General features: G+C 39.5%; 2 protein-coding genes across 2 annotated transcripts in view; both read right to left on the bottom strand.

The window, feature by feature from the left end:
• Positions 1-11098, bottom strand: part of LOC134801664 (proton-coupled amino acid transporter-like protein pathetic) — a 41098-nt gene extending 30000 nt beyond the window's left edge. Inside the window, exons 1-3 of the mRNA XM_063774283.1 lie at positions 11080-11098; positions 6807-6918; positions 4920-5064 (exon numbers count right to left, since the gene is read on the bottom strand). Coding sequence (XP_063630353.1) covers positions 4920-5064; positions 6807-6918; positions 11080-11098 — 276 coding nt within the window. The remainder of the gene's footprint in view (positions 1-4919; positions 5065-6806; positions 6919-11079) is intronic.
• A 1745-nt stretch (positions 11099-12843) lies between these two features.
• LOC134801411 (fibrillin-1-like) overlaps positions 12844-27587 on the bottom strand; it is a 29955-nt gene continuing 15211 nt past the window's right edge. The window contains exons 10-28 of the mRNA XM_063773949.1: positions 26546-26695; positions 26125-26221; positions 25778-25830; positions 25366-25494; positions 24940-25083; positions 24386-24539; positions 23627-24198; positions 23155-23376; positions 22116-22217; positions 21544-21720; positions 20203-20343; positions 19793-19950; positions 19354-19449; positions 18755-18882; positions 18084-18223; positions 17323-17473; positions 16101-16221; positions 14830-14951; positions 12844-14340 (exon numbers count right to left, since the gene is read on the bottom strand). Of these exons, the coding sequence (XP_063630019.1) occupies positions 14178-14340; positions 14830-14951; positions 16101-16221; positions 17323-17473; positions 18084-18223; positions 18755-18882; positions 19354-19449; positions 19793-19950; positions 20203-20343; positions 21544-21720; positions 22116-22217; positions 23155-23376; positions 23627-24198; positions 24386-24539; positions 24940-25083; positions 25366-25494; positions 25778-25830; positions 26125-26221; positions 26546-26695 (3020 nt within the window). The 3' untranslated portion in view covers positions 12844-14177. The remainder of the gene's footprint in view (positions 14341-14829; positions 14952-16100; positions 16222-17322; positions 17474-18083; positions 18224-18754; positions 18883-19353; positions 19450-19792; positions 19951-20202; positions 20344-21543; positions 21721-22115; positions 22218-23154; positions 23377-23626; positions 24199-24385; positions 24540-24939; positions 25084-25365; positions 25495-25777; positions 25831-26124; positions 26222-26545; positions 26696-27587) is intronic.

Here is a 27587-nt window from a genome sequence, read left to right on the forward strand (position 1 = left end):
CAGACCGGGAGACCTCGAGAGCCACGTCTCATTTAGTGGGGGGGAGGGGGGAAGTTCGACGCCGCCGCGCTTCACTAGGAGCAACATTTCTCTAAAACTGTATCTATTAGGGCATGTGATATATCATTTTCGGATAAATTAAGGATGAGGAATTTATTTTTGGAGCCAAAAAAATGCACTTTCTAACAAAAAAAAAACAAAGTAGAAAAGGCAAAAAAACGTATCTTGGATTTTTTCATAATTACCAATTTTTTTTAAAGTGTAGTAGGAATCTGAAAACAAAAAATATAGTTGTAAAGCTACACTTATTACGTTTAAGAAAATATATAGTTTATTATACAAAACTGTTGTTACATGGGAGATAAAAAATAATATTAAGCGTGGGTTAGAGTGATTTCAATACAAAATATTAATAATGTGGGAAAGTTACTTATAATTTGTTCTACAATCGTTTATTTTTCTTGTTTTTCGTAAATAACTCGTAAACGGTAGCCCATAGCAAAAAAATATCTGTTACGTAAATAATCTGTTTCAGATTTCTTATAAAATAAGTGCTACCTTTTTTCGCTAAGATCAATATTAAAAAAATATATTGAACGGAGAAAATAAATACTAAGGTCCCCTTTTTTAGTCATTCGTAAATAACTCGTAAAGGATGGCCAATAGCAAAAAATATTTTAATACATAAATAATTAGCATAAAATTTCCTACAAAAAAGGTTATTCAAACTTTTTGGCTAGGATCAATATTTAAAAAGGGGACCTTAGAATTTATTTTCTCTCTTTAATATCGTTTTTAATATTGATCCTAGCGAAAAAGTTTTAATGATCTTTTTTGTTGGAAATATTATGTAAATTATTCATGTACTAAACATTTTTTTGCTATTGGCCATCGTTTACGAGTTATTTACGAATGACTAAAAAAGGTGACCTAAGTATTTATTTTCTCCCTTCAATATTTTTTTTTTAATATTGATTGTAGCGAAAAAAGGTAGCACTTATTTTATAAGAAATCTGAAACAGATTATTTACGTAAAAGATAATTTTTAGCTGTGGGCTACCGTTTACGCGTTATTTACGAAAAACAAGAAAAATAAACGATTGTAGAACAAATTATAAGTAACTTTCCCACATTCATAATATTTTGTATTGAGATCACTCGGACCCACGCTTAATAGTATTTTTTATCTCCCATTTATCAACAGTTTTGTATAATAAACTACTTATATATTTTCTTAAGCGTAATAAGTGTAGCTTTACAACTGTATTTTTTTGTTTTCTACTACACTTTAAAAAAAATTGGTAATTATGAAAAAATCTCAAATCGTTTTTTAGTCTTTTCTACTTTATGCTTTTTTTTGTTAGAAAGTGCATTGTTTTTGTTCCAAAACTAGATTTCTCATCCTTAATTTATCCGAAAATGATATATCACATGCCCTAATAGGTATAGTTTTAGAGAAATGTTGCTCCAAGTGAAGCGCGGCGGCGTCGAACTTCCCCCCTCCCCCCCACTAAATGAGACGTGGCTCTCGATGTCTACCGGTCTGTATCTGCTCAAGACCAGCTAACAATCAACTGTGCCAAGTTTCAGCGCATAGTCTCAAAGTGCAAGGTCCCCATACAACGGTGTGCAGTAACAAACCAGCTATTACAGCTTCTGATTATTTTTAGGCAGGTACCAAGTATTTATTTGGCAACTGAATTATTGTATTGGAGACCATGTATGAAGCACATTTTAAAAAGAAAACGGCTATCTATTAATTCCAAAATGAAGTTCTTTTAAAATATTTTGTTTGGTCACATTAATACAGTAAAATTATACATTTAGCGTTTACGTCAAATCCGGTAGATCTGATTTTTTGCAGACTTATTTATGATGTTGGTCCAATGAATAATCCAAGTTGGTGACCTCGAGCGCCGAACGCAACTTTGTCAAAAATCGAAAAACCTGCGAAAATTGCGGTTTTTGTTTAGTTTTGGGCGATTCTAACCCTAAAGGACTAGTTTTTGATAGTACCTTCCTTAGACGTTTTTAAAGAAGACTAAATTTGCTACAATACGAGATTAGAACTGTCTCTGTAGATTGAATAGTTTCCGAGATAAAGGCTTTCAAAATTTAGATTTTTTTTTAATTGAGCTCGTTAGCTAAGTGAGTACAGTGAGTATGCACTTTTGACTCAGGCGATGCCGCTTGGCACGATTGTTCCTAAGGTCAAACAAAGCTGATTTCTTGAAAGCTGATCTTTAAAAAAACATTTAACTTGACATTTTAAAAGTATGAATATAATGTTTTCATCCCTAAATTATATGAAAATGATATATAACGTGCCCTAGCTCCTAAGAGTAGGAAGAAATATAGCAAAGATTGGACCTGGGAATCCGACCTTTCCCCTCCCTTTTTGGGGGGTATGCACGGTACGATCTCATAGCTACTGGACCAAATCAGCTTTGTTTGACCTTAGGAACAATCGTGCCAAGCGGCATCGCCTGAGTCAAAAGTGCATACTCACTGCACTCACTCAGCTTACGAGCTCAATTTCAAAAAAATCTAAATTTTGAAAGCCTTTATCTCGGAAACTATTCAATCTACAGAGACAGTTCTAATCTCGTATTGTAGCAAGTTTAGTCTTCTTAAAAACGTCTAAGGAAGGTACTATCAAAAACTAGTCCTTTAGGGTTAGAATCGCCCAAAACTAAATCAAAACCGAAATTTTCGCAGGTTTTTCGATTTTTGACAAAGTTGCGTTCGGCGCTCAAGGTCTCAAACTTGGATTATTAATTGGGCCAACATCATAAATAAGTCTGCAAAAAATCAGAACTACCGGATTTGACGCAGAAGAGCCACGTTACAAAATTCGACAATTTCACTGGATTACATAGAGTTATATATTTGACAGAGGGAATGTCACTTAAGACAAACTGTGACACTGCAATGACGGACGGTTTGAAAGTGTGCGTGTAGACGAGTGATACCATGTAACACAAATTCTCCCCTAATGCTGCAACAATTATTTTCAATACCGTCCTTGTTTTCAAATATTAAAATAGGACAGTTTTACGTTAGACAATAAAAACAGTGTGTACCTAACTGATTTTATAGGTCTTGAAAATGCGCATAGTAGCACAATTACTTTGTGCAAATATTATTTTCTATACCTAATGATATTTAGCATCGGAATGAAATCAGTTCATGTTTTTTTTAATTTATACATTTAACTTGAAACATATCTGGTTTTAAACAACAAATTAATATACATAACAAACAAACGTTAACTATCAAATATTCATGTAAGCGTCATTAATCTCCTTATTATCGGGAAATTACTATACCGACTTAGTTTGAAATGCACAATCTATAATTTAACTTTACCTAAATGATATACATAATGATTTAATAAGAAGAGCATCGATTACCCTACTTTCGGTAAATTACCCTATTCAAATTACTGGTCACACTCCTGTTTTGCAATTTGATATTTTATAAACAATGAAATATCATGATTTTACGTACTAATTGATAAACTTAAGTATGAAAAGTTATTCCGTCACTTTTTTTCTTTCGTTCGGTACAATTCTTGCAGGATTTAACTACGAATGTCGGCATATTTTATATTTTTATTCGACATGTTTACTTCAATGACGTTTCGATCCGACTGACGGCAAATTGGTGGATGAGGCCATAGAGATAGCTGTCAATGTGTGTGTGTCACGCGTAAATACGATGAAATTGGTGGATGATGGAATCAGAGTTGTGTTTTAAGCGAAACTACGTCCGTAATATTCTAGGTCCATGTTTGGTCACTACACGGTCAACCTAACACGCTCCTCCTTGCTTCGCTCGTCGTCGCACCTATCTTATGACTCTGGCAGAACACAGTGGTTACTATTGAAATTAGTAATTAAAAATTGAAAGATCTAATGGTATAATGGCCATTAGGTGTTTCATGATTAGGAATTTCGACTATAAGTATACTGGCCATTGCGCATTGGTAAATTAATTTGAGGTGTTTTGTGTAAATAATGACCAATATTCATTAAATTTAACTGCTCTCCTATGAAAATACTACCCGAAACAATATGCTCAATAGGATTAGGTACTTAGATGTGAACAATTAGATGACAACCAAATTTTATGATCGCTTTTCAATATTAGTTGCCAACTTATTATTTTAGACGCCAACTTATCACTTCAAGTTTCCTATAAATTATTTGGGTGGCTTGATTTTGCTGCCAGTTTTTTCATAATATGATGCTTATATTTGATGCTAATATAAATTTATTGGTGCTAAAATATTAATGCACAGCCAAATTATATTATTATATGCCCAATTAAAGTTCCTGTGTAATATTTTAGTTGCCCGGTTAACAATAAGCCTTTCGTCAGTCTCGGTACAAAGACTACTGAGAATGACTGAGTAGCATGACAAATACGAACGTTTCCGAGAAAATACGATGGAAAACAATTATATGCACTACATCCCTACATCTTCGTCGCGTTGTCCCGGATTTTTCCACGGCTCATGGGTCCGCTTGGCAATTAATCCCGTCTGGCACACCTGGTACTGTTACCGATTTCTACAAAAAATGTGACGCCCCACGGTTAAAGATACCTTGTGGCGGTTGGCGCTTACGCTATTATTAACGGTATCGTCTTGGGTCGTCCCATTCGTGTTTCGTCAAGTTCTTAAATTAGTCCTATTCTGCTTTCGTTACTCATTCTACATTCGCCACAATCGTCGGTGTAGTTCAATGTAGAATGAGTGACGAAAGCAGAACAGGACTAATTTAAGAACTTGACAAAATACGAATGGGACGACCCAAGACGATACCTTATTAACGCCGCTCCAATATTATTGCGGCGCTATGCGACGTAAGCGCCAGCTACCTTTTGCCGTGTAACGTCACGAATGTTGAGCTCACATAAAAGTTGAAACACATGTAGACGCCGTAGATGACATTGAGGATGATGGCGGGTAAGTAGCCGGCCGTCATGTACGCCACGTGACCGGCCAGCACGCCTCCGCCGAGCGCGCCTTTAGCCAGGTTCATTATAGAAAACAAAATCCTGTAAAATCATTTTATATAAGTTGGTCAAGCAGATCTTGTCAGTAGAAAAAAGGCGGCAAATTTGAAAAATGTAGGCGCGAAGGGATATCGTCTCAGAAAATTTGAATTTCGCGCCTTTTTCTACTGACAATATTTGCTTGACCATCTATAACTATCACGGGACTTACGGTGCGATTCGGGAAATTATTTAATTAATTTCCCGAATCGCGTAAAACTCTGAATTCTTCGCCAGTCTGCCTGTGACCACAGAATAAATAATAGTACTACCGTACAGAAAGGACACTTCCTACAAACCCGAAGTTTGACAGCGATTTAGGGTTGTCAAAATCCAAGTGATTATCTTATCTGTGGTCGTGCACGCAAAAGGAAGTCAAGTGGTGCCAACCCTAATAATTGCTCGGAGCAATGCTGAGCCGAACGGAGCCGAGTTCGACCGAAGTCAGGAGTGCCTCCCCACTTCTGTGACCACGAACGTAACGGCACGTTCGAAACGTCAGGCCTTAAATAAACGTAAGTTTTACGCGATTAAGTCCCGTGTTAGTTATAAAATTATGATTGAAAATCGTGTTAGTTTAAATCAATATAACCTGTAAAATAACGTTTTTTGTCAAAAATTTACGAATAGGTTTGCAAGTAATGGAAAAAGTACCTAAGTATATAGAATCGAAGCTCTTACTTTGTAGGTAGGTACCATTGACCGGGGTGACTTTCAAATGCAGGGGCGACTTTAAAATTCTAGTTTTTAAGCCATAATATTATTTATGCGAGATTTTTTACAGTATGTGAATATGAATATATAGTAATCTAACTAGTTACAGGAACATTTTCAGTAAATAATGAACAATGGTAATTCTATGGCCGTTTTAAATCTATCAAAGTAACCCCAATTTTTCCAAAGTCACCCCGGTCTACGGTACTTACGATTAGGTATCTAATGCAGCTAGCGTACGCGCATCGCGCATGTGACGTCCTTAGAGCGTTTTCACATTGTCCGATCCGACATCGGATGTCGGAAGGAAGTAAAATGTACCTAAGTTATATGTGTTTCTCTGTATTTATTTATGCATTTAATAAATCATTATTTTATTACTAAAAAACGATAATTAGCGCAAAAAATGCGGACTAATGCCAATGGCAATCTCCTGCAGCTGTTTTTGTCATAGGCGCCTTCCGACATCCGATATCGGAAATGCGCTTCCGATAAATTCAGCCATGTCGGAGCCCCCCGTCAGCTATCGGACCGACATTATTTGTTTGTGTGCGTATGTATAGGCAAAATCATTGTTGTAGTGTGCGTGACCGCTAAAGACGGCGCCCCCGCGGCCTGACTACGAAGGTAGGATCCTATAGAAGTACATGCGTGCCTCCGTGAGGGACAAAACATACGCAATGCGACACTATGATTGCTCGAATTTATTTGTTGCCCACCATAATACATACTAAATTTACGGTGGGGAACAAAAAATATGTGAGGCTGTGACCAGGACAAACAACAATAGCGCTTTCGCTGCTACTCCTACTGAAAGATACATAAAACTATCCCGTTCAGTCATTTCCCCCCACCCCTCAAGCCAGATCCAGTTATATCCTAGATTCATGACGCGGATGTACGATCCTACATCCGATATCGATGGCGGACAATGTGGAAACGCTCTTTTTTTATGAATGGGCTTACTCATGGCCACAGACTAGCCGAGGCGTAGACGTGGCGTGGTGTGGTGGTCTTAAGATAATACATACCCGCTCCGTATTCCTTTCCTCAATTTGCCCACATCGAAAGCTTCTTCTTCTGCTAATGTCTTTGACATGATTTGAAAACGGCTCTTGTTCCCCGAGTACCGTTCATCGGGCCCTGAAATAATAGCACAATAATAAGTTTTATGACAAAAAAATCATTTAGAGTAGTATGATTTTTTTTTCAAATGATTTTTACGCCTGTGAACCTAATCTGTTAAACAAAAGCCATTGTTTCTTTTGTGCAAGCGGTGGGCTACGGCGTTGAGCGCGTGCCAAAGCAACAATGGCGTTTAAAAAGCGGCTGTATCGTGGTGGTTTTAAGGTTCAAATCTATGTAATAATATAATCGATCACCCACATTGAGGTGGTCGATTGTCCTACATCACCAAAACATATTACATGTTTTGAACCTTAAAATCACTTCGATACAGCCGCTTTTTAAACGACATTGTTGCTTTGGCACGCGCCCAACACGGAAGCCCACCGCTCGCACAAAATAAACAATGGCTTTTGTATTAAGCTGAGGGTCTGAGGCCTAAAAATAATTTGAGAAAATTCATACTATACATATGGTACTATTTTCCCGCACTAGTGCGTAAAATAGCACTTTTTGTGCGATGTAAAAAGTTTAAAGGGCCATATGTACTGTAAAACGTTGTACAATACACGTGCGAATAGGTAATTCGCAACTCGTGTCGATTTAAAACACTCCCTTCGGTCGTGTTTTAATTTATCGCCACTCATTTCGAATTTCCTCTTTTCCGCACTTACATAACTACATACATAACTATTTTGATACAAACACCAACACTCCTACCTGTACATCGGTGGACCTTATTGCAAAAGGCCTAAGGTCCACCGATGTACAGTTAACAGTGTGGGCGATGGTACAAGCTTTTATCGCCGACTGTACTTTACTTCCAACAGGCAACTAATACCTACTCATCGGGACAATACTAACCAACCCAAGCATCAAACATACAGTCGCCATCAGATATATCGGAGCGGCCAAGGTGCTCACAAATATCGGAACACGCCTCTATTGTCAGGGCGTTAGAGCGCGTGTTCAGATATTGTGAACACCTTGGCCGCTCCGATATATCTGATGGCGACTGTACATAAGTATGTGAAGCTTCAGCTCGATTGAATAATGGGAAGTGGGTCTAATTTATAGCCTGTATCTTCAGGTATTTAAATAAAAGTAAACAAAATCTACCCTCAAATGACTCGTTAAGCCAGTTGAGGGTAGATGAAAACATTACACGATCAAATAATGTAGGTTAAAGTCAGGTCGTTTAGTGACAGATCCACGCGGTTTTGTATTCGGTTGGTTAACCAATAAATGTTACTACCCGAAACTGTACAAATTGTTTATTTACTTTTATTTAAATACCTAAAGATACAGACTATTGCTTGCAAGATTGGATCCGAACAAACATACCTTTATAATCATTGCAAGTTAAATAAATACGATGTGGTTGGCGATTTAACCATTTGACTTTCCTTTCAGGCCCCAATTTCACCACGGTGACAGGTGCGACGAATTGTAAAATCACTGTTGCTGACGTCACAGGCATCGATGGGCTACGGTTACCACTTACCATCGAGCGGGCCGTATTCCTGTTTGCCACCATCATTGTTTTATTAAAAAAAACTTTACTATATCTTGCTAAGTTTATGACAATTGTCACAAGAAACACTACAATTGTCACGAAATTCCGACATATAACTCATTACCTGTCAAGAATTACCTACAATTCTTCTAAATCTTGACAATTGTCAGAAACTTCGCAAAAGAAATATCTGTTTTTTTCCGATATAATAAAGTTTTTTAAAATAATACAATGATGGTGGCAAACAGGAATACGGCCCGCCCGATGGTAAGCGGCAACCGTAGCCCACGGATGCCTGTGACGTCAGCAACAGTGATTTTACAATTCGTCGCACCTGTCACCGTGGTGAAATTGGAGCCTGGGTCGTTCGAATTCGAACCGTAATTCTTATAGTAGAGATGCGTTTTTGTTTTAAGTATGATGGCAAGTATGTTGCCGCTACGGACTAAAGGGTTAAGAGCATAAAATATAAATACTTACGAAACAGCCATGATCCACCTCCTTGTCCTACCTGAAGAAGAAGGCGAAGAAAGTTAGCGTACATACATACATACATATGTAATCCCTTGTAAGCCACATGGCTTTCCACAGAGAAGGGTCCTTATGTTCTTAGCAGCCAAATCATACAGTATTATAAGTAAAGAAAGAGTTATAATTCCATACATCAGTTTTCTTACCAAAACGCGCGTTATTTCGTAGTCGACATCTAGCGTCAAGTAGCGGAATTATCAGTACTGCTAGTCGACAATAGATGTCGCGGCGAACAGAAACTCAACAATTTTCAGCTAATATTATAACCGGATTACTCTATCTTTAACTCCTTCTGCTTCTAATATTAGTTGTAAATTGTTTTAGCAGTAATAGGTACCTACATTTTTCGTCAGTAGCGACACTTGTGCCATCTGGTGTCAAGTAGCTGTACAGCCGGCCTAGCCAAGGTTACAATCGCTATCGCTTCGACAACGAAAAGCATTATGTCTCTCTATCACTCTTCCATATTAGCGTGACAGTGACAGTTGCGTTTCGATCGCTACGGAGCGTAAGCAATTGGCATCTTGGCTACGCGGCCTGATAGTTTCACTACTTGACGTTAGATGTCGACTACGAAATAACGCGCGTTTTGGTAAGAAAACTGATGTATGGAGTTACCACTTTCTTTACTTATATTAGGGCTTGTGCACAAATCACGCGAGGTTCCATAGGGGGATCACGAAAAAATCACGATAGATCACGTTGGGGGAGGGGGGGTATAAGGAAACCTCACGTGTATTTTTCTACAGTGAACGAAACTAAGAAAAAAAAACCTACCACATGAGTAGATACTTTTTCTCGGTTTCGTTAAACATAAATCTTCACTCTGCACTTCAAAATAGCGAGTCTATTTAACGAAAATAGAAAAATAAACAAGATTTTCTATATATAAAGAATAAAGAATAAGAAGAATAAAATGTTTATTTTCTAATGAATATTCACAAAGGTACAGTTTTTACTGACCTCCACACTAGGCAACGCCTGTCCTGTGGAGGAGCTTGACAATTTAGAATACTATCTAAAAAATATATAACAGTAAAGGTAATAATTATAAAGTATTTCAGTGAGACTATTACAAAACTGAATTACACTAGTTTTATCATATAGATGGTCAAGCAAATTTTGTCAGTAGAAAAAGGCGCGAAATTCAAATTTTCTATGAGACGATATCCCTTGGCGCCTACATTTTTCAAATTTGCCGCCTTTTTCTACTGACAAGATCTGTTTGACCAACTATACAAAACTATTCATCTTAAAATTAGGTCGAATGAAAAAAAATCAAGAAAATACACGTGAGGTTGTGTGGGGGGAGGGGGGTAGCCAAAAACCTCACCAAATATCACCGAGGAGGGGGGGGTCAAAAAGTAGCCGAAAACACCTCGCGTGATTTGTGCACATCCCCTTACTTACTCTATGGCCAAAACAAGAAAAAGCTTCTTATGAACGCGTTACGTATTATTAAGTTCCTTGCGTCTACGACTTCATGGGGCTATGATGTAGGGTTAGAACCGGTGGTAGTTTCTGACATTCATAAGTGTAATAAATAAATAAATATTATAAGGACATTCTTACACAAATTGACTAACGGCTCGATTCGGAAAACGAATTAGATTTCTACTAGACTTCAACAAGTCACGATACGGATAATTTAAAGATGTTTGTAAGATAGATATGTCAAATTTGACGTTTCCGCGATTCTGGAGGTCCTCTTGAACGATTTCGACAAGTTATGACTTAGATATCCAAGTCACATCTAGTCGATATCTAATGTAGATCTAGTTGATCTCTAAATCGTCTCAAGATCTTGTGATTATCTCGAAATCCGAATAGGCCTGTACGTCCCACGGTCAGCTCAAGAAGGCTTGTGTTGTGGGTTCTCAGACAACGATAAACATAATATACAAATACTTCAATACATACATAGAAAACATCCATGACTCAGGAACAAGTATCTGTGCTCATTACACAAATAAATGCCCTTACCGGGATTCGAACCCAGGACAATCGGCTTCGCAGGCAGGGTCACTACCCACTAGGCCAGACCGGTCGTCAATAATGCCTAGATTGAAGAATAAAATCGTTCACTCTCACCAGTTTGGTGCTATTCACCTGACAGTTTCACTCACACTCACCTAGTATTCTTTCAACCATTCTGTTTATATTAAACCATTTGAACATTACTTACCATTTTCAATTTACTTTCTCCCTAAAATATTGACACTTACCATATTTTATTCATAAACAGTCAATAAAACTTGTAAAATGTGGTCAAAATCATTATCAAAATATATTTCAAGATGACAAATTTGAAATGATATTCGTTTTTCAAAGTAAAAAGTCTGTCAGAACGACTTATTTTTCTTGATGTTGACCTTCTTTTAAAGAGGTAGAATATCGACGGAGGGACTTTTTGAAAACAGGACTTTTAGGCCCTTTTGGAAAGTAAAGAAAGCTAATTAAACTAACATTTTTCTACTATGATCTTCTATTTAGAGTTAGGCCAAGTAAAGTCTGCAGCGGATTTGATAGCCCACGCAGTGCACGTGTTATTTTAAACGTCAAACTTCTATGCAATTATGACGTATAAATAACATTACACTGCGTGGGCTATCAAATCCGCTACAGACTTTTCTCGGTCCGATTCTATTATAGGTAATCAAATATACTGTTACTGTCTGTCCTTCGGGGCCCCCTGAGGATAGGGGCCCTGGGCAAGGGCTCCGTGTGCCCTTATGGTAAAGACGGTACTGGAAGCCCACGCAAGTGCCATTTGTAGGTAAAATCCGTCGCACGCGGCCGCGCCAGTTAGCGGACGCCCTTAGTCCCATTCTGAAAACGTCATGTTTTCAAAAAGTCATGATGTTGTTCGTTAACCCGCTCAGCTCACCTACTCCGTGTAACCGCGTCAGCCAAACTTATGTTTAGAACCGGTGAACCGGATGCCCGCAGACCTGACGATGAGCAACGAGGCCCCACGAAGACCGACGGCATAATGGGGTTCTGCTGCAGATGCGATGGTATTCCTATTGTTTTTTTTTCATACTATTAAATAACTAAGTATTAGAGCCTTTATACCATAGAGTTATATATTTGGTAGGTATTAGTATTAGTATTCTAGGTCCATGCTTTATACTAGCGTCTTTTCCTTATCGTTCTTCTCCTAGTAAGTATTATATTATTATTTGCTTTTGTGCGTCGGCGTCTAGCTAGCAAAGCTATAGTTCGTTTTTTTTAGCATTAGAAAGAACTTGAAAGAAGGTAAGCGATCTTGACATGTCTTTTAATTCAAAAACGCTTTCAAAAAATCAATAACTATTACTTATGAAAGCAGAAGAATATAAATGATCGTATTAGATTCATAATTGTTAAATATTTGCCGTAACTTATTTTTAAAATGTGTTTTTCAATCAAAAGACACATCAAGATTGTTTACCTTATTTCTAATGCTAAAAAAAACGAACTATAGCTAGAGTTAGACCAAGAAAAGTCTGCAGCGATTTTGATAGCCCACGCAGTGCAAACATAAAAAACACTTTATACGTCATCATTTCATAGAAGTTTGACATTTAAAATAACACTTGCACTGCGTGGGCTATCAAAATTGCTGTAGACTTTTCTTGGTCCAACTATAGTCTCTAGTCAGGCCTCGACAACATGTCTACCTATCCCTAACGCTACGTTGCGAACTAAACGCAACTGTCACTGTCACACTAATAAGGAAGAGTGATAGAGAGACACAAAGCGATTCGATGGCGAAGGCTCGCAAGCGATGGTCACCTTGGCTAGGCCTGCCAGCGCTATGGAATGGCGTCGCTGCGCAGACGAGACGCTCAAAAGACGCTAGTGTGGGGTGTCTTAGACCTTAGAAAAACTCATTAGAAAATAAAACAAATGTCTAACTGAAAAATATTTATTGTCCTCCCTACTAAATATAATAGAGTATTCGTATACTTTCACTTACAAAAACATATTGCTTAGAACTAAGTGAAACAGATTTTTCATAAACAAGCAAAAAAATATTCATTCTCATGGCGACAAAACAAAGATGTCTTTTACGAGTTTTACGTACTTAAGTAAAATAGGTACAGTCAGCAGCAGAAGTTGCTAAGCGGGCCAGGTGTTCAAAATGATCTTGACGCGATTTTATTGTTAAGATTATAAGAGCGTGTCAAGGTAATTTTGAACACCTCGCCGGCTTAGCAGGTTTTGCTGCTGACTGTACATTAAATACAAAGAAATAAATTTCATTTTTTACAAGTACAGTTAGTACAGATAACTTTTAGACTTTTTTTCACAAATAAAATCTGAATCGGCGTCACCAAGAGATTACGATCACCAAGAGCATCTCATTAGATCACTCAGGTGATCATATTTGAAAAAAAAATTGAGTTCCCAGTGGCACTGACATAAACGCTAGTGTGAATGTAATTTACTTTCTATACATCTCGCTCGTACTGTACGTAGTGCAAGCGATATGTATAGAAAGTAAATTACGTAGACGTTGCCGTACATGTCAGTGTTGACATTGCCAGTGACTCGTGGTACGAGTACTGGGGCCCGTTTCTCAAAAGCTTGTAACTTGTAATACAAGCGGATGTCACTTTTTGACAGCTTTTGTTAGAATGGGACTTCCACTTTTATTACAAGTTACAAGTTTTTGAGAAACGGGCCCCTGGTGGTACTGGTCGATTTCAGGCGTACAGTCTTACGCAATCAAACCGTGTAATTAAATCAAAAATTTCTATTTTGACATAAGTAAACTTATTTCTTAACCCCTCGTGTTCCAGATATAACTTTATGTTCGGTTTTTGGCTGGCAAATAAATAAACGTTCGTGATAAACGAACATTATCAAAAGGTAATTTGGGTAAGTACCATTTTAATGCTTTTATCAGACAAATTTTAAGAATACCCAAGAAGTACCCAAATTAGGCTTTAACTCAAGTACAACATGAATGCAAATATGTATAGAACTTGAACAACTTCAACTCTTATTTAAAGCCCAATAATTTGCCGAGAAAGTGCGTGCACGCCCCTACAAAGCTAGATTGTCTTGATAATTTTGGAAAAAATGGAAAAAGAGGAGGAAAGTTATTTCAACCAATTTAAATTGCGAATTAAAAGATTAAAGTTCATTTCATGTCCAAAGCAAAGACGCGTAACTTTAACTCATTCTAAAAAACTTTTTGGTCGAAATTTCTAAAGGGGTAAAATTAAAGTGACATCCAGGACTAGAATTCGTGTTCGGACACGAAGATGAACAGCTTTGCGACAGCGATGCCCCCGAAGATGTCGCCACTGTACAGTTCCATGGATAGCTCGAGTTCGATGCTCTGCGGGCCTTGCAGCGGCCGGACCAGCGACACCATACCCTGGTGACCGGTTTTCGTCAAACTGAAATCGAACAAGGAAAGAAATTAGAATGTTTTGTATTCGCGTCAATCAATGTGAGCAAAGCCTAAGGTATACGCACACTTAAAATTAACACACACAATTTTGTGTTGGAGAATTTGCCATCTTGTGTATAGTTCGTGCTAAATACAACTGCTTATAGATGTATAGTAGACGTCCTCAACATGGTCTACGGCGTGTACCTGTGCTTCAACTTTTACGTGAGTTCAGTTTTTTTGTAGAAATCGCTAAAAGTACAGATGTAGTGTACCTATAATTGTTTTCCATCGTATTTTCTCGGAAACGTTCGTATTTGTCATGCTACTTCAGTCCACCTCAGTACTTTTTGAACAGACTGACTGAAATAGCAAGACACGTTGGTACGTTTCCGTGAAAATACGATGGAAAATAATTATGCACTGCACAGTAGTGCATAATTATTTTCTGTACAGATTGTGTAACATCTGTACAATAGTTCTCGATAATACTTACAGAAAAGCGTTGATGTCAGCCTTGTCTTTGACGGTGGGTGGAGCGTTGACGTCCTTGAGTCGGAGCTCGAAGTTTTCTCTCACGTCTTTCCACGCCGGACCTTTCATTGTGAATAGATCCACCTGTTTCCAAATAATTATTAAAATAGGGATTAGAAGCTGATACTTTAAAGGTCTATAAAAAAACACAAGGTTTATGATATCATAATGTCTTTTGCTTCTACACGAAACCTGATTTTAGTTCATGCTGCACAGTCAAAAATTTTCAAGTTTACTTTTGTACAGTCAGCAGCAGAAGTTGCTAAGCGGGCCAGGTGTTAAAAATGATCTTGACACGACTTTATTGTTAAGACGATAAGAGTGTGTCAAGGTGATTTTGAACACCTCGCCCGCTTGGCAGCTTCTGCTGCAGACTGTACCTTGATATTCGGAACCATTAGATGTCGTACAAATTAGATTTTCAAATTACAAGAAAATTTAAGCAAGAGCTTAGATTGGTTGCATCAACAGACACGGAATTTGATTTTTATCCTATTTCATGCCTTATATCCCAATGAGAATTAATATTTAGCCGCTAGGGATTCCATAACTACTGTGACAAGCAAAAGTGAATAAATTCCTTGACCGTACGTCTAATATATAATGTCATGTGGGTTAAGAGAAACATAGTTTTTTTTACTCGGGGCAAAGAGAATTTGAAATAGAGAGTTACTGTCATGGTAAATTATGTAGCTACAGTATATTTTCTGCCATCTTTCGACAGACGATCAAAACTGTTAGAACGCCATTTGACTTTGATCATTATTCTTTCACTGATATGTGTTAACTTGTTAATTATTAATATTAACGCCATTTACTCGAGAGTAGGCTGAAGGTTATAGCGCCATCGCTCGAGAAGATTGCACCATACCTGTGGCATATATACAGTGACTACATAATTTACTTTGACAATCCGTCTCTATGCACTCTATTCTCTTTGCTCGGGGCAAGAGTAATAGTATAAGGATTCCCTACAAGTGTTACTCTTGTCCCAGTGTTTATCTTACCCCATCTCACCTTAGGTCAATGTAACTTGGTTAGGTTTAGGTTTAAAGATATTTATTCTCATAAAAGACATACAAGTCACTTACACGAGAACAGAGTTACAAAGTAAAAGTAATTTTATCTACGGTAGCAAAAGAATAGTTACAAAAGAATATCTCAAAATGATTGTTCAAATCAAATGAAAGAGCTCAAATCGTATATCCAGAACCATTTAATGTTGTAACTTGCCTTGTTATCAGGAATGTACAACTTGGACACGAAGGTGATGAAGTTGAAGGAGTAGGTGGTGGGCTGGTGCGCGCACTCCCAGTCTGTAGGCGCACAGACCTTCTCTATCTTCGTGCAGCGACTGAAAACAGTTGGTTGGTTGTTGGTTGGTTGGTTGGTTGGTTATTGGTTGGTTGGTTGGTTGGTTGGTTGTTGGTTGGTTGGTTGTTGGTTGGTTCGTTGGTTGGTTCGTTGGTTGGTTGGTTGGTTGACTATTAGCGTGATCCCAGAACACTTGGCTTTCAGATTATTTGAGGCACTTCTCAAGTCACTTACAGATAGCAACAGTATTATTGAACAGTTCTTATCCACCAGGTTTTATTAGGACGGTATTTTGGTGCATAACTCATATGGTTTGCGAGAAATTGACAAAACGTACACACCTCTCGCTAGCTTGTCTCGATTAAAGAGCCTTTGCACAATCGTTACATTCAAACGCTTCAATTTTGAATTGGGTATACCATAATACCATATCACTAGTAGAATATCAGCACAACATTGTATTTCGAATGCGTCCAGCGACAGGGCTATTTTATGTTAGGTTAAGATTTAAATTTTCTGTCTTACTGTTTGCTCTCAAGCTGGTACCCCCTGGGACACGTGATTCTCTCTCAACGGTACCCGCCGCGAGTGTTGAGGCAGACGTCGCTGACGCCGCCGTAGACTGCACCTTTATCCACACCTTGTGCAAGAGCCATGAGGTATAAGTTCAGGGTCTTACTGTTTGTTCTCAAGCTGGTACCCCCTGGGACCCGTGATTCTCTCTCAACGGTACCCGCCGCGAGTGTTGAGGCAGACGTCGCTGACGCCGCCGTAGACTGCACCTTTATCCAAACCTTGTGCAAGAGCCATGAGGTATAAGTTCAGGGTCTTACTGTTTACTCTCGAGCTGGTATCCCGTGGGACACGTGATTCTCTCACAGCGGTACCCGCCGCGAGTGTTGAGGCAGACGTCGCTGACGCCGCCATAGACTGCACCTTTGTCTACACCTTGTGCGAGAGCCATGAGGTATAAGTTCAGGGTCTTACTGTTTGCTCTCGAGCTGGTACACCCTGGGACACGTGATTCTCTCTCAACGGTACCCGCCGCGAGTGTTGAGGCAGACGTCGCTGACGCCGCCGTAGACTACACCTTTATCCACACCTTGTGCAAGAGCCATGAGGTATAAGTTCAGGGTCTTACTGTTTGCTCTCGAGCTGGTACCCCCTCGGACATGTGATTCTCTCACAACGGTACCCGCCGCGAGTGTTGAGGCAGACGTCGCTGACGCCGCCGTAGACTGTACCCGCGGTGCTGGCGCAAGGAGCTTCGCCTGTTTCGCACTCGTCGATGTCTGAAAAAGGAATGTTAACATTTTTAATCCAAAGAAAACTACATACTTAAATGTAACATACGATTATATCAATCTTACCGGACTCAGACTTGTCATAAGCTGTACCAGTACATCTACTTGTGTCTTGAGAGAGGCTGTTTTGCCTGTCCATCGAGATCACCAACGGGTAACTGCTGGCAGTAGGAACCTGGAGGCCTACCGCGAACCACGTTCGATGGATTGCCTCTCGAATTTAAACTGTTGTGAGACATACTAACATTGAATAATTTTACTGTTTAGACTCACTTGTTTGGATTGCCTCTCTGTGACACTTGTAAATTCGTACGTAAGTGTGACAGGGAGGCAACATGTGGAACGTGGCTCGCGGTAGGCCCTTTGGATTCGTTCACGCAATATCCGATAAGAAAGATCCTGGATTTATACTTCAGGCTTTGTCTTAGCGTAATGTATCCTCAGCTGTGAATTTTGGATGAAAAATTACTCATTCAGGACTCCGTATGGTGGCTAATAGATGTCGCATGACAAAAACGGATGTGTTAGTAAGGGTCTGGTGACGGATGGTTTTGACATGACATGACATTGACATGACGGATGACAATAACGGACTTACCAACACAGCTCCTCTTGTCTTCAGAGAGTCTGTAGCCCGCCGGGCACGTGCACCTATAGCTGCCAGGCTCGTTCACGCAGCGTCCGATGCAGAGGATCTTGGACTTGTATTCTGTGCATTCGTCTACGTCGGAACACGTCCTGTAAATAGGTTAAAACGTCCGTTATTATATGGATAATTATATATGTCAATAACACAAAATTCTAAGGTTCTATGAAAATCTATTTATAAATTTAACTCGTATTTTATATTATTGTGGTGTTAGCCAACTATATTCACTGCAGTGTTAACGTATTGTAGTTAGTATGGTACAACATTTACGACTGCATATATTGTTGTAACAATTTTATATAACTTTATTTCACTTCAAAAGGCGAACTTAATACCAGAAGGCATTCTCTACCAGGTGACTCTCGGGCCATACAGAGATAATTTTCTCCAAGTTAGCAATTGCTTCTTCAAAATTGCTTTATAACTATGTAATAACCTGATTTGCGCGTCTCAATACACTAACCGCCACTTGCACCATTGCACTAACCCGGGGTTACCCGGTTAAACCTGGAGTTACCATGGTTACCAGTACAATTTGACACTGTGTTAACGGCTTAACCGGGTTAGTGGAATGGTGCAAGTGGCGATTAGGGAAAGAATATAGAAGAGTATACACAAACCTGTTGTCTTTATTCAATCTGTACCCTCGATGGCAGGAGCATTTATAGTCGCCCCAGACATTGTTGCAGCGCTGCTCGCACAGAGAGCCTACTGGAGACTCCGAACATTCGTCTACGTCCACACACACCTGAGAAACAACTGACTTTTTAAGAAAGGTTGGCACTGCTGTTCTTGCTTCAGTTTAAATGGGGAAATTTTCCATTTACTCTTATAAAATGTACTTAATCATTTTACTCGAAAGACACGGACTAAAAAGTATAAGAAAAAAACCGGACAAGTGCGAGTCGGACTCGCTCATCGAGGGTTCCGTACTTTTTATTAGTATTTGTTGTTATAGCGGCAACAGAAAAACATCATCTGTGAAAATTCCAACTGTCTAGTTCACGGTCTATCGCGGTCCATGAGATACAGCCTGGTCGCAGACAGACGGAGAGTGGAGTCTTAGTACCTACTAGGGTTCCGTTTTTACTCTTTAGGTACGAAACCCTAATAAAAAGAACAAGTAGTACCACGAAATGACCAACTGTATTCATCAGATGATAAAGCCGAAAATATGTGATTATTTCAGGTGATAGCATAACGTATTGAATAAGCTTACCTTATCGTTGGCGGGAGCTGATCTGAACCCTGTGTGGCACTGACACTGGTAGGAGCCAACTGTATTCACGCAGTTGGCATTTTGGGAGCATATCGACTGAAAAAAAAAACCGCTAAGATTAACCAAGTTTATCAAAGCCCTTCATGCCTAAGTAAAAATAATTTACTTCTTTTAAATGTGGGTAGGTAACTGTGTCAGTAGGTCAACTCAATACCTGCAATGTTTAGAGACGTAGAGTTTGGTAAATACGAACATTTTTAATTCTAGTCGAGGTTTACAGATCCGGTTGGCACTCAGCGCACTTGAGGTTCATCATGATCACTATAACTAGTGCACTCCCCGGGTAACCAGCTGTGTTCTTTGGGTCAACTATACTGAGACACTTGGTAAATTAATGCTGTATCTGCTAGATGGTTTGGTGGTAAATTTGGTTACTAACCTGGTTACCAGCTAAAGCACACTCGTCGACATCAGCACACTCATGGTCGCCAGCAAGTCTGTGCCCTTTAGGACAACTGCACTGGTAACCGCCTGGCAGATTGGTGCAGTACTGCATGGGTCCACACTTCGCTTCTCCAGTGGCGCATTCATTAACGTCTGGAAATATTCAAATGTTTATTAAAATTATTATATTATTATTGGCCATTCACGTCAATTGATCGATTGGTGTAAAAACATCCTGATTTTTCGTCGTTTTTTCTCTTCTTCCTTGTCGTATCCTCATAGCTGAGTGACCTCATTTTAGAGAAAATCGCCGTCTCGTTGGTGTGAGGTCTATGTATTCTTCGACCACTCATGTTCTAGGCCACATGGTATCTCTCACCGTTCCTGATTGGGTCTAAAACTCACCTTCGCAAATATTGTCCATTCCGAGCCTGTAGCCCCACTGGCACTCGACCTTCCGTCGGTTACCCAGGTCAGTCACTATGGGCTTCACGTACTTCGTACCCTTATTTGCCGGAGGATCCAGCTCGATTGGAGGTTGATATTCTGAAAACATTGAAATAGGAAAACTACTTTTAGTCTGTATCTTTAGGTATTTAAAAAGAGTAAACAAAATCTATTAATGTACCCTCAAATGGCTTCTTAAACTCCATATTATTTAACCCCCCATTCCATAAATAACGATACTTTTGCCTAAATTGTTAATTGAAAGTACCTACCCTCAAGAAATACTATAAAAATGTATATATAAATATAATATACTAGTCGGGAAAGCCGACTATCCGGCCACATTTGTAGTCGGCGATTAGTCGGCGACTAGTCGGCAAAAATGGCCGATTAGTCGGCGCTTTATTAGTGAAAGAAAAAAATAAATCAACAGTCATTATTTACCATATGTTTTATGTTTATTTTACTAGAATAACCATACAGGGTGCAAACAAAAAATTTTGTTCATATAATTGACCGTTTGATCGTTATCGTATGTTGGTGGGCTGGTGTTTTCCTCTACAGGTCGATGTCAACTGATTCTCGTGTAATTTCATGTGCAAGTTCGATTTTTTTTTTATTATTATTCAGTTTTTTTTATGGTAGAGCCATGAGGAACTTTTAATGTTATTGCAAAATTTAGGGACTTAGACAGGGCACGTTTTACGTAAAGACGCTGACCACAGGGGATAGGTTCTTAACTTGCGACTAGCTACGGGAAATAAAGCCTTAGAAATACCTCCTACCTCCTACTAGTAGCTGTACTGACGGTCTGCACAGGATCGCAAAATAAAAGAACTAAAGACAAAAATTGAACGAGGATTCTTGTGATAGGTCTTTCAACCTGTAGAGAACACCTTTTAACCAAGCTAATATGACGAATAGCGCAACCAAAGGAGCAAAACTATTGTTTTTCACCTGAACTTATACGAAACTAATGATCTGGCCGACTAGCCGACTAGTCGGCCGACTAATCGGCCATTCGAGCGCCGATTAGTCGGCTAGTCGGCTAGTCGGCCAAATCAATAGTCGGTACATCACTAATATTTAGTCATGTTTAAAAAAAACACATGCATTTCACTTTCCTCGTATTCGAAATGAAAAGTAGAGTGTTTAATTCGGGTGAAAGACATCATTTCAGCCTCGGACTACCTCGGCAGGAGTGAGTACATTTCATCCCTTGGTTAGCAATCTACTATTTACCCTTTTAAGACTCGCAACCGAAGAAACCAAGTTTTTGTCTTTTTTTAGCAAATTCACCTGGCTCATTCCCGTACCCATGCGGGAAGCCATGCACGTTCCTGGCAGGTACGCATCGGTGGCGCGTCGCATCCAGCACCCAGTTCGGAGGACAGTCGCACCGGTAGCCGCCCTCGGTGTTCACGCAGATCTCCACGGCGGCGCAGTTAGCCTGGCCGTTCACGCACTCGTTCACGTCTTAAACAAATAATAAATATTATAGGATTATGGAGTTGAAAGATAGCAGGAAGCGCTGGTGGCCTAGCGGTAAGAGCGTGCGACTTTCAATCCGGAGGTCGCGGGTTCAAACCCCGGCTCGTACCAATGAGTTTTTAGGAACTTATGTACGAAATATCATTTGATATTTACCAGTCGCTTTTCGGTGAAGGAAAACATCGTGAGGAAACCGGACTAATCCCAATAAGGCCTAGTTTCCCCTCTGGGTTGGAAGGCCAGATGGCAGTCGCTTTCGTATAGACTAGGGCCTACGTCAATTCTTGGGATTAGTTGTCAAGCTGACCCCAGGCTCCCATGAGCCGTGACAAAATGCCGGGACAACGCGAGGAAGAAGAAGAAGAAGCTAAGGAAGTTACCTTCGCACTGGTCCGTGGTGGGATTAAGATGGTAACCCACGTCGCAACGAATCCGGGGTCGGAATGGCCGTGGCAACTTACGACGGGAGCCCCAATAATCATCTGTGAAATAAGTTCAATTTATAAAGAACATTTTAAATTTGCCTTCTTAGCATTCAGCTTATTAGGTACCAGAGAGGATGAATATTGATACAGTACCTGTGAGGATGCACTGAGAGAAAAATCATCACCAGGAATTAAAAAACAGTTCTGTACTGGGGGAAAAAATGAAGTTTAGTAATAATTATGGAAGTTTCACTATTTCTGTAAAGTTTATTTATTTCTACAAACAGCTCAGTAATCCTAAATCTAATTTCAACAAACAGATAATAGAAATTGCAAGAACTAATAGAAATTGCAAAAGTCAATTTGTTCCTATTAGTTGACTCTCCTTGTCCCCGGATTAAGTTTTTTTTGTAATTCTAAGTGTGTTTTTGTTATACTTTTCTCTCAGTGTGATTGGTACAATGAGCTGCATATTAATTGCATGGAGAAATTATGAATGAATTCATTGATAAAGTCGCCATGCACTTTTGCAACTGATGGTACGTAGTAGGTAAGAATAGATTTTAGATATTTTCTGTAGTAAATAAGTTAGTAAATGACAATCAATGTGATATGTATCAATATAGGCCCCGTGCATGAACTATAGGGGGCAGCAGCCGACAACAGCAGGAGCCGTCAGATTTTTGGCACGAGGCGTAAATATGTCGTTTATGCTTCTGATGTAGCCCACAAGATGGCAGAACTTACTATGCACAAGGAAACGTACCGACGAGAACGGTAGATGGTAGCACTTACTTTGGCAATGTCCATATGTTTCCGATTCAGGCCACAAGATGGCAGACCCTCCAACGCGCACGGTCCCTATATATGTTAGTCACTCTGGAGGCTGCGGCTTTTGAGCCACGGTTCTGCTTCGTGAATAATACTTTAAACCATGAACCTCATTCAGCTTAGCCTAATAATTCAAAAGACGAAGAAAGAAGACTGTTCTTACACTTTGGTGTGGTAGCTTTAGTTGTAGCCACAGTTGTACTTTGAGTAGTAGCTGGCGTTGTTGGAGTAGTGACTGGTGTGGTGGTAGGCATGGGCCCACACATGCCAGTGACCAGGTCTCTTCTGTAACCCTCGTTGCAGTCGCACACGTAGGCCCCCATGGTGTTCCGGCAGGTCTCAAAGCTGGTGCAGATATGGCGGTTGGTGGCGCATTCGTCGATGTCTGGAAGATAGGTAAATAATAAACTTCAAGCATAACGAATTACCTGAATACACCTTATCAATATCAACAGAGGATATTGAAATCATATAAATTAAAAACTAGCTCCAGTCAGTGTCTTGACAAATGTCAGCATACGCGGAGTGGGCATAGACCTGTATAATAGGTATTTCAGTGGGAGTGGGGCGTGTTGTCTATGTATATGTATTGTGACCTATTCGTGAATTACTTTACCTATATAGTTAAAGCTTACCAAAACAAGCTCCAAATGAATCCAGCTCAAACCCAATCTGGCACTGAATCGGCTTCGCGTTGATCTTCGTCCACTCGCCTTCAGGCAAATTAGATGTATCGACAAACACTGATCCATCCTGTCTCCTCTCGGCCGCTACTGTCGCCGTTTCCTCGTCCTTCTTATTAACTAATACTATTTTAGGACTAGTTGGTGGTATCCTAACTTCTGGTGGTAAAGGAGCTGGTGGTTCAACTAGCTCAGGTTGTCGTGGTTCACTTGGTCTTTCTTCAGGTTTGGGCGGTTCTGGCTCTTGTGGTTTTTCTTCTTTAGGCTGTGGTTTCTCTGGTTCTTGGCTGGTTTCGTAATAGGTAGATGTTGTGGGTAATGGTCCGAAGTTGAATTCTCTCGTGTCTGGGTCCTTGTCTGTGAAGACGAAGTTGTCTTCAGGGCGCTCTGATCTCGTTTCTGGGGTTGTTGATGAGGTTGTAGGCGGAGAAGGACTGGTTGGTATAGGTTCTGGTTTGGGAGTGGACGGTTCTGGCCTTGCACTGCTCGTTTCTGGTAGAGTCGCGTTGATTTCTTCATCGTCGCTGTAAACAAGTTTTTTTTAGTCACAAACTCAAAATACAACCGTTGTGGAGTGTGGGTGTTATGTATTCTACGGCAAGTGGTATGAAGAGATTGTGACTAGTTACTAATTACTCGTGGAATTATTCGAGTAGTGTTGACATGACATCAAATTATATATTGGATTAAAAAAAACGATGTGGTACTCACGAATCGTAATAATATTCATAATCCGGGTTCAGCGTAGTGGTGGTAGTGCTGGGTAAGACCCGGGAGCACCGGAAGGACCCAGGGATGTTCATACACTTGAAGTTGGGCCCGAGCCGCTGGCAGTCGTCCTGGCCGAGCGCGCACTCGTTTATATCTTTGAAGAAAAAGAAGAAAACATATTGTCATAATGTTGTTAAAAGGCTGCAACTGAGGGATGCACCTTGTGGTGCAACATAGGTGTTGGCACGTGGGGTGATGGGTGGTGAGGTCGGAGGATAGCAAGGGAGTCGGAGAGAAACAAGCGTGTGCTATCTATGAAGTATATTGGAAAAGTGAAATGAGTACATCAAAATTCGCTAGCCGAAATTACAGCGCCACCTATGGACTGCCTATGGAACTACGTATTCTTATTGGATGCGTATAATATCGATTATCGATAAGCTGTCTAGGGTTCGATAAGTATAAAAAGGGTCAGATAGATGGCGCTGTTAACTTCGTTGGCAAGTTAACAATAGGCAAGTAATATTGCTGAACATTTTGTTTAGGATGTGTACCTTCGCATTGTCCCGTGGAATGTTGAAGGATGTAGCCTGTACCACAGGATGTGATACGGATGCATAGATAAGATCCCACTGTGTTGTCGCAGCGCTGCGACTGAGGGACGCAGTCGTGGCTTTCAGTCGCACATTCGTTTACATCTGAAACAGAAATAACTTTTAATCAGGAGTAATTGTCACACACGCTTTCAGAAAAATCTAAAATGCCCAAATCTGCCCCGCCATCTTCGAGAAGACGTACATACATAAAAAAAAACAAAGCTCCTGATGAAAATTGAAAATCTCCTTCGAAATCTAGAATTCGGTTTAAAATAGGTACTATTATAAGGAGTGATATACAGTAATCTGTACTTAGTTCCGATGCAACAAAGGCACAGGAATCTAAACCTTATCTCACTAACTTAAGGTTTCTTTTGGCCTCACCAACGCATGCTCCAGTCAGCAAATCAGCTTCGAAGCCCTGCTTGCATCTACATTCGTGACTGCCGTTGGTGTTGTGACAGGTTTGGTACTGGTCGCAGAGATGGGTGCCTTCTAAACATTCGTCGATATCTGGAAAAGAAAGACATCCTGTTGAGTACACTCGGTGTCAGGAAGACTATTGCTGTTTCATTTTTTTTTTCTATCGGTCAAATGTGCAAAAGCCATAGATAGGGATGTGCCTCTTACTATTGCATAATTTTGTCTCCGCTAAATTCACCTCAACATCAGAGGAAAAGCAGAATTTCTGTCAAAATGGAATCAATGTCTCTCAATCCCTGCTGTTGTAGTATTTTTTTTTAGTTTCATGATTTTAAAACGGCCATGTAAATATTAACTAAGATTTAAAAATTACCTTCGCAAATAGTAGTTCCTCTTCTTAGTCGCATACCGTCGGGACATTGATTTCTGAAGGACAAAAATAAAATTAAAATTGCAAACAACATGGAGTATAAATGCACAGACTAAATTCAGTAGAAGAATCGCTTTCCACATATATTTTCGTACATTGAACCTGTTGCTATCTTTATTGCACGCGCATAATTATAGTGCTGTCAAGCTCGCACAGTGACATTGACAGCCGGCATCATGGGCGATACAGCAATAATATTACGCGCGTGCAAGAGAGATAGCAACAGGCGGGTTAATGTACGAAAATCTATGTGGAAAGCGTCTCTTCTTAAGGAACATTTAACTACTCACTTTTTCCTGTCCCGTTTCTGTTGGCATGTGTACTGTCCTAATAGATTAGTGCACGTCAAATCTCCGCACAAATCCTCGTCTTCGCATTCGTTGATATCTGCAACAGAATAGGTAAATTCGTTAAAATCTATTCATGCTTTAAGCTGGTTAAGGGCAAGAAATCTCTCGCTTTCTATTCAAGATCCTCTTTCTGTCCTGTGAGGTTCAAGAAGGATCGTTAGATCTTTCATAGCAAAGATTGACAGACTTTAAAAAATAAACGCAAGAAAATGCAGGAGAAAGACCTTAGTTTAAATATCGTGAAGACGGCAGAAAACTGGTCACGAGATACTGCAACAATTGGCTAAAAGGATGCGTATGTAAGTCCTGAAAAGGATGTATGTGAAGAAATAGATTGATAAAGAAGAATTTTGAAGAATACCTTCACACATGTTCGTTCTAGGGTTAATCTTGAACCCTGGTGGGCAGTATTTGGAAGCTTGGTCCTGGCAATAGAAAGAGCCGTGGGTGTTGATGCAGAACTGGGAGAGATGGTTGCAATCGTCCTTGTGTTCTGCACACTCATCCACGTCTGAAAGAGAAAAAAATTGTAATCATATCAGCCATCCATTTTTTTTGTGAGCAATAAACATTGCCAGATTTCAATGCCAATAGACGTTATAGACGGGGCATATTGCTTGCAGAAACGAGAGGCAGTAAAGGTTCTAGACGCAGCGACCGCGACCCGAAGGACGCAGCAAGATTATACCCCCAATAAAGTGACACTCAATTTTAATCACTTTAGTCTTTCTGAGGGTAAGTAGAGGGAAATGCTAGGAACACAATTTTTGACTCCGTAACTTTGTTTGGAGTAGTTAGGAGGTGAACATATCAAAAGTCCCCGCCCTTAGCCCTGGTGCTGGGGGGGAGGGAGGGGTTTGAAGGTCCCGTTTTTCGGTTTTTTACTTATATCTCAGAAACTATGCGTCCTAGCGACATGATATTTTCTACAAAATTAAAGCTTATTAAGTTTTACTCATCAAGTTTTTCGATATCTTGTATAGTTTTCGAGATATCCGCTCTTGAATGTTTGTAATAGGCCGTGGCAGGAAGAGGGACCATCTTGTAGCTTAATAGCTTTTCAGCCTGATTTTTTTTGTGATGATGTACTACATTATTAGTAAGGTCTATACTAAATTTCAGCTTTCAGCTATTCTTATTTTTGAAGATAAAAATAAAATAAAATAAAAATTTATTCATGAATATTTTCGTTTCCATGGAACGAATTCTTTCGTGCTTTACACGTATGGTACACTTTATCAAGACCTACAATATGTAATTATAAACAAGTTAACACTTCATACAAAAAAGAAAAAAATACATGTGTCAATATTTAAAAAAAAAATTTATAACTTATTAAACAGACACACCTCCAATTTTTTTACGAATAATAGCCCTTTTAATAAACTATAACATATATTTAA

Source organism: Cydia splendana, chromosome 22 (assembly GCF_910591565.1).
Source record: "Cydia splendana chromosome 22, ilCydSple1.2, whole genome shotgun sequence".
In the NCBI taxonomy this organism is placed as follows: domain Eukaryota; kingdom Metazoa; phylum Arthropoda; class Insecta; order Lepidoptera; family Tortricidae; genus Cydia; species Cydia splendana.